The 13,857-nt window shown below is 33.9% G+C and overlaps 2 protein-coding genes across 2 annotated transcripts in view; both read left to right on the forward strand.

Moving 5' to 3' along the window:
• Positions 1-4,370, forward strand: part of LOC109819672 (N-alpha-acetyltransferase 50) — a 4,821-nt gene extending 451 nt beyond the window's left edge. The window contains exons 2-3 of the mRNA XM_020385482.1: positions 19-141; positions 3,945-4,370. Of these exons, the coding sequence (XP_020241071.1) occupies positions 19-141; positions 3,945-4,162 (341 nt within the window). The 3' untranslated portion in view covers positions 4,163-4,370. The remainder of the gene's footprint in view (positions 1-18; positions 142-3,944) is intronic.
• Positions 12,291-13,857, forward strand: part of LOC109820890 (glutamic acid-rich protein-like) — a 6,376-nt gene continuing 4,809 nt past the window's right edge. The window contains exons 1-3 of the mRNA XM_020387084.1: positions 12,291-12,576; positions 12,690-12,876; positions 13,768-13,855. Of these exons, the coding sequence (XP_020242673.1) occupies positions 12,729-12,876; positions 13,768-13,855 (236 nt within the window). The 5' untranslated portion in view covers positions 12,291-12,576; positions 12,690-12,728. The remainder of the gene's footprint in view (positions 12,577-12,689; positions 12,877-13,767; positions 13,856-13,857) is intronic.

Consider the following 13,857-nt stretch of genomic DNA (forward strand, 5'->3'; position numbering starts at 1 on the left):
TTTTGGGACCGACTGCAGCTTATTACAGCGATATCTGCGTGGGGTCGATCGCGTGCCGGCTCGAGAAGAAGGAGGGAGGGGCTGTCAGGGTTTATATCATGACCTTGGGGGTTTTGGCCCCGTACCGCGGTCTGGGGATCGGTACGCAAATTTATCGATTTGATTGATTTTCTCTCATTCTTTTTTTTCTTTTTTTTTTTTTTTGGGACCGACTGCAGCTTATTACAGCGATATCTGCGTGGGGTCGATCGCGTGCCGGCTCGAGAAGAAGGAGGGAGGGGCTGTCAGGGTTTATATCATGACCTTGGGGGTTTTGGCCCCGTACCGCGGTCTGGGGATCGGTACGCAAATTTATCGATTTGATTGATTTTCTCTCATTCTTTTATTTCCCTATACAATAACTGTTTCAAATGAAAATTTGTTTGCGGCTTGATTAAATGGTGAGTTACATTGTTGCTGGATGTGATAAGTTCATATATATAGTGCTGTTTCGAACATCCCTATGCTTGAAGATTTTTTAGCTAATGTATGGTTCGGACACGAGAGCGAGCCGTGTAAAATTCTCAGGTTGCTGATTGCTTTACTGGATGAGAAGTCGGCTGATGCGCTCATTTAAACAGTTGTTGTATAAATTATTGAAGATTTACTAGTATCTTCCTTCACATGCACATACCAGCCGGTAACTTTAATATGCCAATGGGAGTAATACATCAACACATTAGGATAGTGGAAAGGGTAAAGTTTTTGATAGCCTGTTTACTTGAGTCTTGGGCGAAAATAGTTAATTATGAAACCAGTATTCGTTGGTGATTGATTTGATTTGATATGATAATCCTCTATAACTTGGGTGTTTTTTTTTCATTGTTTTTCTTAACCATTTTTTTATAATATTGGATCCATTAGCTATGACTATGATATGTAGGATCTTTTCCCCTTCATGTCCGGCACACCTGGAAATGATGTGTTCATCGTTCTCCTTAAATTTACATATGTGGCTGTTATTTACGATAGAATTATATACGATGGAGTATGTTATTCGCCCTTTGTTAAAACTGATTATTTTATGGAATATACACTAATAACCTATGTTGCATGCGTATGGGTGCGGGTGCGGACATGGAAATGGGTGTGGATACGTGACATGACAAATTTGTAAAGGCAGAATATGGCGACATGGCTATGTTCATACAATTGAAATTAATAATTTATTTGTTATGAGAGCAAAAATTCCCTGTAACATCTTTATGTTATGAGAACACAAATTCCCTGTAACATCTTTATGTTATGAGAACAAAAATCCCTATAACATTTTTATGTTTCTTTTGTTGAGTAGATTATGAATTGAAAAGCCGCTTGTTTTTTAACTACATACCCAAATGACTCTTTGAAATCATACTTAAGAAGTGGGTATGGACTGAAATAAACCTGACCCAAGTCCAACGAGTTGTAGAAATGTGAGGAAATGTCTACATCCAAGAAGTGTATCACAAGTGTTTTAAACTAAAGACATATTATATAATTGAGTATATGTCTGAGTAAATGTATGAGAATATTCAGGAAATGTCTAAGAAGTGTCGGACACAGAAATGGACGGGAGACTAGACGAAGTGTCCAGGTAACCTAGCTAATAACCCTATATGAGTACTCGAGTCAGATATTTGCATTCACATGTTGTGTTTGACTCCTTGTCCATCTCAAAATGTGACACTTTGATCCACGTGTATAAGTCATAGTTGGTATTGTTAGAGTGTAGGTTCTCATTTTGATTTACAAATACACTTGATACATGTGTTGTTGATTTTGATCTTGGTTTACTTGATCTTTATATGTTGAAGGTAAGGAATGATGCTTTAAGTTAATCTAGCCAGCATGAAAGTTGTAACTTAGTGTAGGCAAAAGGAACAATACGGGAAATCATATTATTAGTCTGATTTTGTATGTTGTTCCAATTGATTCTTGCATATCCAAAGTAAGAGATGCCACAGACTTTAACATGTTTATGCAGATGTGTACCATTGCACAACGCCTAAGGTTTGTGGTGATGGGCTTCAATGATTTTAACAGATTTACAACCAATCTCAATCCCACATTTCTATCTATATCTACATTTGTATAAATATCATATTTGTTATTATTACGAGTTGCCAAACTTATTATCTTCTTAATGTCTGCAGTTTAAAAGCCATGATTAGCTCGTTCTATATACTAAATCCTCAAGTAAAAAACTCTGTCATGTCAGGTGATAGATGAGCTAGCTTGTCTAGGTGTAGAGTGAATTTATTTGCAAAAAAAGCTATTTTACTAGACCATATTTGTTCTGCTTAACTTTTCAGCTTAAAAAAGATCACTTGTATGAATAGCTTGGACTAGAGGATAAACCTCTAAATCTCCTTTTCAGCTCTTTTCAAGATTTGAATCATTTTTTGTATAATTTTTTTCGGTATAGAGACAATGTGAGTTGGTGAACAGATAGCCTCATTTTTTAAATTATTGTTTAAGTTATCAAATTTTATTCGTACGGTGTGTGCGGTATTATTTGACCATTTAAGTTGAGACCCATGTTTTCTTCTACCTGATATTGTTCTACTTCCATTTAAGCTCTTAACACAAATTTACATGTACATGGGGATCTCTATTAAGCATAACCCATTTTCCCCTTTGAACTTTCATATAACTTGTCAAAGCCTATTTGAGATGTGTGGGACATTGGGTTGGAACTTAACTTTCTGTAAGAAAGCATATTATCTATTTTCATTTGTTATTATTATTTGTTTTGTTTGATAGATGTGCAATGGTTGTCACATCTAAAACTTCCGTTTCGCGTTGTGAGCATATTTATTTAATATAATTATAATTCAAATGTCAACAGAGGTGCATGGTGATCTTGTGATATGACCTGTTGATCTAATTCAATGTTTCTTTCAAAGATGAAGAGATTATTAACAAAAGCCCACAATGTCTTTTTGAAAATCACTCATCAAGCGCTTATTGATAACGATGGAACTCCTGTGAATACTAGCCATAGTTTCCTTCTGGCATAAAGAACATTGTTTGATCGACTCTTTTCATCTGACCTAGTGTTACCTTCTTTATCATATCCTTTGGTCTGTGCTCCACGGGATGCACCTTTTGAATGTGACATGGTCCTGAGAGGTAGGCTTAAAAGGACCTGTATCTGGGCTCATGGTACTTTGCTAACCATATACTTATTTGTACTGAAAGAATAATGAAGCTAGAACGGCACAACTCTGGCATGCTGCCAGAGAGCTTCCCATTGAGGAGTCATAAAGTCAATTTCTCTGAGTCGACACAGGCTAGGAATTGAGTACATCCAGATCATCCTATCAACTCAGTCTCCGTCAACTCACCATATGATGCTTCTTTGTTTGTTTGTTCAGAAAGAGTTCCTAGTTTACCTTATCCTTGACAATGAGGATGCCATCTTGTAAGCAAGGGGAATTTGACGGTCGATGAGAATTGTTGATGTGCTATGGAGGATCCTCTGAAGGCGGCTAAATTATTGTGAAAATTCCAAAATTATCTTAATTTATTAGGTTGACCCTTTTTTAAAAAAAATTGGAGTTCCTAGCTCAGAATCATTGGTGTAATTGATTTACTAGTTACTACTTGTTATATGACAGTTATTCGGATAAGTCAGATTTGACTTATTCTTATTAGATATTTAAAATGATTGAGGTAAGATTTGGTTTATTTAGGTTATATTTGTTGATTAGCTCGTTATTTAAATTTAGTTAATAAACAAGGGTTCAGATATCTTGAGAGTGAGTCAAAGCGTGGCAATTCACTAGTAAGGTGATGTGTGATTTTGCTTCTTCAGCAAAAACTGATTGTTTTAAGTTCTCTTTAGCTTTAAGGATGTATGTATTGATCACAACCCACTTTAAGCAGCATCAAACTACAAAGCGTGCTTCAATGTTTTGCAGGTACAAAGTTGTTGAATCATGTCCTGGATCTCTCTGCGAAGCAGAACATCTCAGAAATATATTTGCATGTTCAAACAAACAATGACGATGCCATCACCTTCTACAAAAAATTTGGATTCGAGATCACAGAGACGATTCAAAATTATTACATGAATATTACCCCACCAGATTGCTATGTCCTCAGTAAAGCTATTGTCCAAGCTGACTCCAAGAAATGAGTATCCAAGCTGCTCTTTATGTATAAACCTATTTAATCCAATGTCACTGATGCCTGGAGAAGAAACTGTAGGTGCTCAAGTCATGGTCAGCTGCAAGTTTTTGTTTTGTTTTAAGAATTTATTATTCTTCTTGTTTGCTGGACTTTTGTTCTTCTGAACCATTTTGCTATTTTCCATGAAAATGAGCTTTTTATTACCATTTCCCAAACCTTGTTGCAAAAAAGAGTAAGATGCTTCACATAGCTTCCACTTTCCAGTTTAATGCAGTGCTCTTTTTTAACAGGCTCGTGTAGACAAAATGCTTATCAGAATTGTGCCGCTATTATCCCGTGCAAAAAAAAAAAAAACATAAAACAAAAGAAATGCAACTAGAAGTTTACACTTAAGATTTCTCTTGACCTATGAAGCACCGACTCTCCAAATTTGCCGCCGAGTTCGTCTCCGACGCGTGTTGGACGCGGACACGCGTTCGACACGCGTCGGACACGTGGTCAACACCCTCGACACGGTCAACGCCGTTGACATGCCGTCGACACACCATTTTTTCTGATTCTTTCTCGACACGCCGACTGAGGGTTACGAAGCGGTTATTGGGTTTGAAAACCCACTGTTTGTGAGCCCGTTTCGAAATAAAACCTAAAAGCAAAGACCGATACCTCTCTTTTCTCTCATCCGGCGAGTGGCGCTTGCTTCTCTCTCTCCCTCTCTTCTCTCATCCTAGGGCATCAGTTGTTTCCCCCATCTCAACCGCAGCGGCGAATCGGAGACCACCCAGAGGCGGCGAGTCGGCGACCACCCAGAGGCATCGGTTGTTTGTAAGTTTTTTGACCTTTTTTTTGTTTTCTTTTTTTTTTCGGCTGCTTTTCTCTCTCCCTCTCTTCTCTCTCTCACATCTCCTCTTCCCCAGGTTTCTCTCAGAGGCATCGGTTTTTTTTTGTTTTCTTTTTATTTCTTCATTGTTTCTGCTCTATTAATGGAGCCAGTTCATATTTTGAGTTCTCATGCAAAGAATAAATGTGTGAGTGACCTTTTTTCTTGGTTTTCTTTTTTTTTCTTCATTTTTTCTGCTGTATTAATGGATCCAACTCATGTTTTGAGTTCCCATACAAAGAATAAATGTGAGTGTTTGACCTTTTTTCTCGGTTTTCTTTTTTCTTCTTCATTTTTTCTGCTGTATTAATGGAATCAGCTCATATTTTAAGTTCACATACAAAGAATAAATGTTATTAAGACTGGACTTGTTCACATATGCATGCTCTTTTTTTATTAGATCATTTTCTATAAGAGCTTTGCTATAGGGACCCAAAATATGGGACCAATAAAGGGGACAAGTGAGGTGTCCCCCTCCTATTAGATGATGGCCAACTCATTATCTAATAGGAGGAGTACACATCACTTGTCCCCTTTATTGGTCCCATATTTTGGGTCCTTAAAGAATTTTTCTTTCTACAATGTAAACTAATATAAAACTAACTATTATTAAGTCTGTGCGTCTAGAATTTTTTTTTGATCAATGCAAACTAATAAATGTTATGAATGCCTCTTGTTGGTTTTAATATTGGTTGTTGACAAGTCAAATCTTTGAGTTGGTTAGTATGTGTGACTGGACAAAAAAGGCATTTTCTATTGTACATAGTAGTGTTAAAGGCAAAGCAAACCTATTGATTGGGCACTTTATGTCATGAAAGCATGACCGATCATATTAGGCTATGAATTAGCAGGAACGTATGATTTGCTTTGTGGAATTTCACTCATTCCCAAAGCATGATAGGAATTTAATTCAATATTAATATATATATAATAATAATATTAAAAAAATTTAACCGTGTCGTCGTGTCCTATTTTTTTGGGTTTTACCGTGTCTGTGTCGTGTCTGTGTCGCCGTGTTCGTGTCCGTGCTTCATAGCTCTTGACAAGCCAAGTTGTTCATTTTAACCTCTATCATATAAGATGTAGATGTGCAGTTTTTTATTCTGAAACGTTAGGTAGAATAAACATGATAAGTCTATGAGGTGGATATCGGTGAAGTGATTATTTGTAAATTTAGGTTTTATGTGATAGAGATCAACATGAATGGCCTGCATCCATAAAACAAATATTCCGTTTAATAACTATTTAAGTCATTTCTTCGGGTAAAATTAGATGAGGTGTCAGTTTATTTAAGAAATTATGTTTTCGTAAATTATCTTAATATGCAAACTCTTTATTAATATAGACTGGGATGCAATGAGCTCATGCTGCTAATGATATCTATTCTTTTATACAAATGGGAGAAACAAAGAGTCACTGTTCATGCTACAGTAAATGCTACAGTAGACAAATGGGAGAAACAAAGAGTCACTGTTCATGCTACAGTAAATGCTACAGTAGATTTACTGTAGCAGTATTACTGTAGCAGCACTGTTCATGCTACAGTAAATGCTACAGTAGATTTACTGTAGCAGTATTACTGTAGCAGCTGAGAAATGCAAAAAACAATGTAGCAGATCGGTTACTGTAGCAGCTCGGGGATGGCACTGTAGCAGGCGAGTTACTGTAGTACCCTAGAAAAATTCAAACCGGGAGAGTTTAAAAACGGCGGGAACACTGTAGCAAAAAAAAAAAACACCGTGCTGCGCACGGGCTCGGGAACACTGTAGCAAAAAAAAAAAACACCGTGCTGCGCACGGGCTGCACACTAGTTTTCCTGTAATTTAGAAGAGCTTAGTGTAAAATTTGAAAGTTTTGAAAAAAAAAATCTCCAAATAGCCTTTGTAAAATTTGCAAGAAAAAAAAAATCCGCCAAAGCATACTCAAGAATAAATATCTAAATCAACTTGGCCCGTTTGGATAATGGAAGTATTAGAAGTAAGAAGTAGGTTATAGAAGTAATTTTCAAAGCTATGAAGTAGGAAGTAGTGGAAATAACATTTTTTTTTGTTTCATATATTTTTAGAAGTAATGGAAGTAGAACTTCTTCCTCTTTATTTACTTTTTTTGTTTGGATAACATTTGAAAATATTATTAGAAAGTAATTTTATCAATGAAAAGTTGTTAGAAGTAACTAATAAAGGAAATATTAATAAAAAGTATTTATGTCATAATTAATATGCATTTCAACTACTTCCGAGCTACTTCTGAGTATTGAGGATTAAAAAAATATTTTGGAAGTAAGGATGACACGTAGGCGCCACATAAACATTTAGGAAAATATTGGAAGTAAGTTTTTCAGAGAATCAAACATACTTTTTTGTTTGAACGTAGCAGAAGTAGCCTCTACTTCTTTTACTTCAGCTACTTCACAATTACTTCTGTGCAAACAAACAGGCTCAGGGGCGGAAAAATAAAGAGGGGTAAAAGAAATTTTTTACACGTGCAAAACACTTGCATGAAAATGTTAGAGCAACAACTTTTTAGATGCCTTAAAAAAAGCATAGGTGCTAGAAAAATATCTGTAGATATATCGTATCCATATCCGTTAGGTTACTACAATTTATAATCAATAGGATATGGATACAGAGATGTTTATGTAGTGAATATTTGAACCATTATCTAAAATATCTAAATATATTTTGCTTATACAATGGTAATTGTTATAATCATTAGATTAATGGATTTGGGGCTTATTTTGAAGATCAAAATATATAATCTTAGTTTTTAGATATAACAAACATATTAATGAACTCTCTTATATCATACAAATTATATTTTTTCAATATTATTTAGCTTTCACAGATTCTTTCGGTATCTACATGCATATCCGCATGTATATCCATATGCATATTCGTATTTGTATCTGGCTTTAGCATATATAAATACGAATTTTCCTAATAGAAACATATCTATAATCTTAAGCGGATACGAGTACGACAAATATCAAATCTGATCGAATCAGACTGTATCCGATCCGTTAATAATCTTGTTAATCTAATCTAATCTAATCTAATCTAACACTGTTATAAAAGTGGATTGGTATATTAAAACATTTCTTCTCAAAGTACCCTCCAAAATACATGCAAATATATATAGAACACATACATACATCCTCCGAAACTCATGCATACATACATAATAAAACACATATATACATGAACATACATGCATACTTAAATGAGAACAATTATTACTTTTTATTTATTAATAATTTTCTTAATTAAATTTCTTTATGGCCTGCATTTAATATCTTAAATGACCTCTTCCATCCATTCTCTCTCCACTATTTCTTAAGTCCGTTCAATCCCTACTATTACTGTTATTTTTATATATGAAAGTCATGAATAAAACATTTTCACCATCTCTCTCTGTCTAAGAAAAGTTCTCATGCATTTAATTATATGAAAGTCATGAATAAAACATTTTCACCATCTCTCTCTGTCTAAGAAAAGTTCTCATGCATTTAATTATTTGGAAGAGAGTTCTGATTTTGAACATTTGTCTCTCTCTGTCTAAGAAAAGTTCTCATGCATTTAATTATTTGGAAGAGAGTTCTGATTTTGAACATTTGTAGTGAATCAATGTCTAAAAGAGAGTTCATTTTTATTCTTGATCTTCTACACATGTTTATATATTGAGGATACTTTTTTTAAAGAAAATAAATTATCGTTTACTTTTACCATATATCTTCTACACATGAATATTGGTCTTAACAAATATCTTTTATTATGAGAAATGATGACGAGCCTATGAGACAAGAGCCATGATTTAGAATGAAGTTAGGCATACAATAATGGAAGGTTGTTGTGAATGAATTTGTAACTAATGTATTTATGTAAAAAAAATTACTTCAAGAACAAAATATTTCATCCCGCTGGTTGAGAATTTGCACATGCGGATATCTTACTAATTATTTGGAAGAGAGCTCCGATTTTAAACATTTGTAATGAATCAATGTCGAAAAGAGAGTTCACTTTCATTCTTGATCTTCTACATATGTTTAAATATTGAGGATAAATTTTTGAAAGAATATAACTTATATTTTACTTTTATCCTATATGTTCACAAAATTCTATCTTATTAGTTTTGAACGAAGTTTGTAAAATCGAATTGATATTTTTTTGCCATATAAAGCAAAATTTTAATTATCATAAACCAAGAGAAAAAAATATGTTCACGTGCAATGCACGTGCATTATACTAGTTCAATCTAATATATACTTACTATCATAAAAGTGTGTTACCATGTTAAAACATTTATTCCAAATATACCCTCATATTTATGTTAAAACACATACATGCATGCATAAAACACATACAAGCATAAAGTACGTATATGCATGCATACATACATAACTCATACAATTCATTCTATTTATCACATCATCATTAATGTATTAAATACAAGAAGTAATATTGACAATTAAATATATTATTATTGAATTATTAAAAACATCATATTAGTTTCTAATTAAATAACATATAGTTTACATTAGGTATTAGGTATACAAAATAGTTTCAAAAAATCATGCATATATTTATATAAAAGAGAGAAAGAACAAAAATAGCTCATGCCCAAATTAACCTGATCAAACCCCTGCATCAAAACATGTCAGGCTTAACAAATTAAAAATGAGAAATAGATTTTAGTAGGTTATTAAAATTAGACAATCGAGTCAAAATAAGCAAAGAAAAACACACACACTTAATTCACAGCCAAAACCCTTTCAATCTACAAATTTAGACAATTCTCTCCACTAACCCTTTTTCATTAATTAGTTAATAAACCACCCACTAATCCTCTCAAACATCCCATTACCAGCGAGCGTTTCTCACCTCCACATAAATACACGCGTGCTAAACTGAAAAAAGGAGAAGAACCAGAGGCCTCAGCAAAAATTAATCTCCAACGAAGAATAAATCATCAAGAGATGAGAAGTGAGTAGATCAGTTCAAATGGATCTCATTTAAAGGCACACTGAAATAACAAATTAGCCATTGAGATTTCATGATGTGCTGTTGATGAAGCCTGTCAACCACCATCTTTATTATCTCTTCATCATTGTCAACATCAACATCGACTTCAGTGAAATCACAATCTTCTGTCAAAGTTTACGGTCTACCTCCACGATCGGTTTTGCTCCAGAAATTCACCGGTAAGTCTACTACGACTCAATGGTCATGTTGGCGAGATTGAAGGTGAGAAAGCGGGTTAAGAGAATATTTCTAATTGTTTAAAGGTTTAAAAATAACTATATGTTATGCTATTATATGTTATCATATGTTTGTCTATATGCATTGTAAATAGCCACATATGTCTAACTTGCTAATAAAAGCAGCTAGCACTGAGGAGTAGCAATATCATTAGAAGGGCGATAGTTGGATGTATAGCAGAGGTGAGTCTTTGTTAATTTTTAGATATTGAAATGATTATTCTTGAATTTTGCAAGGCTTTGACGAAAGGGGTTGAAGGGCACACACTGCAATTTGTTTGTCTTCGACTTTTAGATGGATTTTGTACAAGCCGGCAAGGGTTTGACTTCCGACAAGGCTCGCGCTAGCTTTTCATCATTGGACTGAAGTTGTAAACATAAATTTTCTTTCACGTACTTTGTTTCTCTTGAATGAGAAAAATCAATGATAGCATTAGTGCGTCATTTTCTGTTCCTAACTCCAAATATCTATTTTAGGAAATCAAACAAGCTAATAACTGAGTATTTTAATATTTAAACTTTAAATTCTCCATCCAAAATTTTCTCTAAACTCCAGTAAAGTGCCTATTTTGAATTAATCAAATTCATCTTGAAGCTAGCGCTTACAAGCAAATACATTTTCCATGCATTTTTATTAATATACTTTTAATAAATACTTTTCTAATGTTAATTTGTGTACTGATTTCATAATTAGTAACTTATTAATTTAATGGTATTTCATAATTATATCAATTTTAACAAGTATCAGTGATATTTAATATATTATTATAAACTAAATGATACACTAATATTTAATATATACTTATTGCAAAACACAAAACATTTCCAAAAGGTGCAAAAATTTTTTGCAAAAAAGCAAGGACTCAAAAATTTATCCATGTTCAAACAAGATCAATTTTCTATGAAAATTGTTGTTTAATTGAGGGTCCATTTTGATTGTGCTGGTTATTATAGGTGAGAGATAAAGCGGAGAAATTAACAATGGTGAATAATGAATCAAGAATAGTGTAATGAGCAATGTTGATACATGATCCGGAACATTTCTTAAAACATCAGATAATTGATGATATTATTTGACTGTTAGCTCTTATTTCTATTTGGGTTTTCTGATATAATTGATGACCATGAGTTGGATGGATATGTTGGATATTTTCTTGAATTTTCATATTGTTATGAAACACACTTTTACTAAATACACAATTTAAGCAACGATCAGGTTATTTTCAAATATAAACAAATTAGTGTGCACCCCGTATAAAGCACGACTTTCCTTTTTTTGGTTTCTGCTACAGTAATTCTTTTTTAAATGCTACAAATTTTTTTGTGAATGCTACAAGTATTCTGTTTGTGCTATAGTAATAATGCTACAGTAATCCAATGTAGCATATACTATAGCAAGAATAATGAATCTTTGGATCCTCCTATAAAGTATAGACTAGTGTGCAGCCCGTGCAAAGCACAACCTCTTTTTTTTTTTGCTTCCGCTACATTAATTTCTTTTTAAATGGTATAGTATTTTTTTGTAAATGCTGCAGTGATTTTTTAAAATGCCACAGTATTCTGTTTTTGCTACAGTGATACTGCTACAGTAATAATCTGCAGTATTTTGTTGTAGCATAAATAGTTAGCCTTGGGATGCTCTTATAAGTATCTACTCCTTTATGCTTATAGGAGGATCCAAATTTACTATTTATACTACAGTAAAAAATGCTACGGTTAATTATTATAGCACAGACAGAATGCTATATCATTTTAAAAAATTACTGTAGCATTTAAAAAATAACTACCGTAACAAAAACAAATAAAGGGGTTGCACACTTGTAGAAGAGTAGATAAGATGTAGAAAAGAAACACAATTCACACGCATACGCACTTTAACTACATTACAAAAGCTTTTGTACTATTTTCATTTTGCACTTACATTATACGCACAAAAAAAAATGAAAATAAGTTAATAAAATCATAACCTACACAAAATCATGAAATGGGTATACGTGCGTTGCACGTGTGCCGTACTAGTAAACCCTAAAACCTAAACCCCCTCTCTACCCCTCAATTCTCTCCGTAGCAATCAAATCTTTCAAATTTGATCCATTTTTGTTAGATTTACAAACAATCCCCGAACGATTACATATTTTCATTTCTGTAATCGAATCGAGTTCCTCTTTCTTCAGTTTCTCTCTTCCAATGTCTTTTCGAGGCCGAGGCCGAGGGCCGGTTTCGGCCGCGGACGGATTCGGCGGCGGCGGCGGTTTTAAATGCCAAGCCGCTTCCCTACATCCTTTTCCCGGTTCGTCTCCATTTACATTCTATAATTTCCTTCCTTTTTTTACTTAATTTTTCATGAAAATTTCCGTGATTTTCTATGGTATGAGGAAATTATATCTATTTATTTATTTGCAGGAAGATGTAACCTTGCCGAGCTTGCCGGATGTCGGGACTATGTCAAAAGAGGAAAAACTGTTGATCGCATCGAAATATCGGTTGGAACAATTTTGGGTAACTTCTTGTTATCATTTGGAACAAAATGCATTCCCCAAGATAGAGAAGTCTGAAGATGGGAAAAAAGTTGTGAAAGTCGCAGAATCGAGTAATTAGATCATGCTGCTTAATTCTTAATTACAGGCCCATAATTTTGTTCTGAACGAATGATCATTACTTTGGTGTATATCAATCACATATGACCATCTCGGTATATGTTCGATGTAACTGTTATAAGCTTCCTATTGATTAGTCATGCACATCTAGAAACATTTTGAGATTCATGAGTAATGTTCTACTATATGCGTTGCTAATGACATGCACTTGCAGTACTCTCTACCGACATGGATAGTAAATGAAAATTTTTCACGAAGTGATATGGCAACAAGTGGATCAAATATATGGAAGCATATATAAGAATGAGGAAGTCAATGAAAGCCCAAAGCTTTTTTGCCCTCCTTAAATTGAATTTAAAGCCAATTGAAGTTATATGATATGGTTCACTGTGTTAGCCTATATGAAACACAGAACCATTGAGACACCCCATGCCCAAACCATCCGAAGATGGGACTGAATTAGCTATCAATTTATGATGGCATTGCCACCATTCATTGAACCAGTTTACTACAAGTTGCAGTTGGTGATCATTAACTAAGTATGGGATGTTAATAGGCTATTTGCTATTTCTCTGCTAATGTTTTTATTTTCATGCTGAGCTTCTGATAAGAACTGCTGTTATAGCAACAAAAACAGTATAATGCAATTGGAGTCAGCTTGCTGTTAGAGTCAGGGATTAAGACGTCGGAAGTAAATAAATAAAACAATAAACAATAAGATCTGCTTGTCATTGTAGAAGCGAGCAGTCACTATGTCCTGATGTACAGTATGTCATCACTTTAATTTCGCTACTTTGTCAATATCTTGCTTTTTCTGTATATTTATATTTTGATCTCTAGTATATTTCAATGAGTGCATTCTGTTCTGACTTATGCAATGGCAGATGCGGAAGATGCAGAAATTGAACGGTATTCTGATAGATTTAAGCAAAAGGTACATGGAAAACGTGAAGCTCTGGAATCTTACATGAAGC

The sequence above is a fragment of the Asparagus officinalis genome, chromosome 8 (genome assembly GCF_001876935.1).
Source record: "Asparagus officinalis chromosome 8, Aspof.V1, whole genome shotgun sequence".
Taxonomy (NCBI): domain Eukaryota; kingdom Viridiplantae; phylum Streptophyta; class Magnoliopsida; order Asparagales; family Asparagaceae; genus Asparagus; species Asparagus officinalis.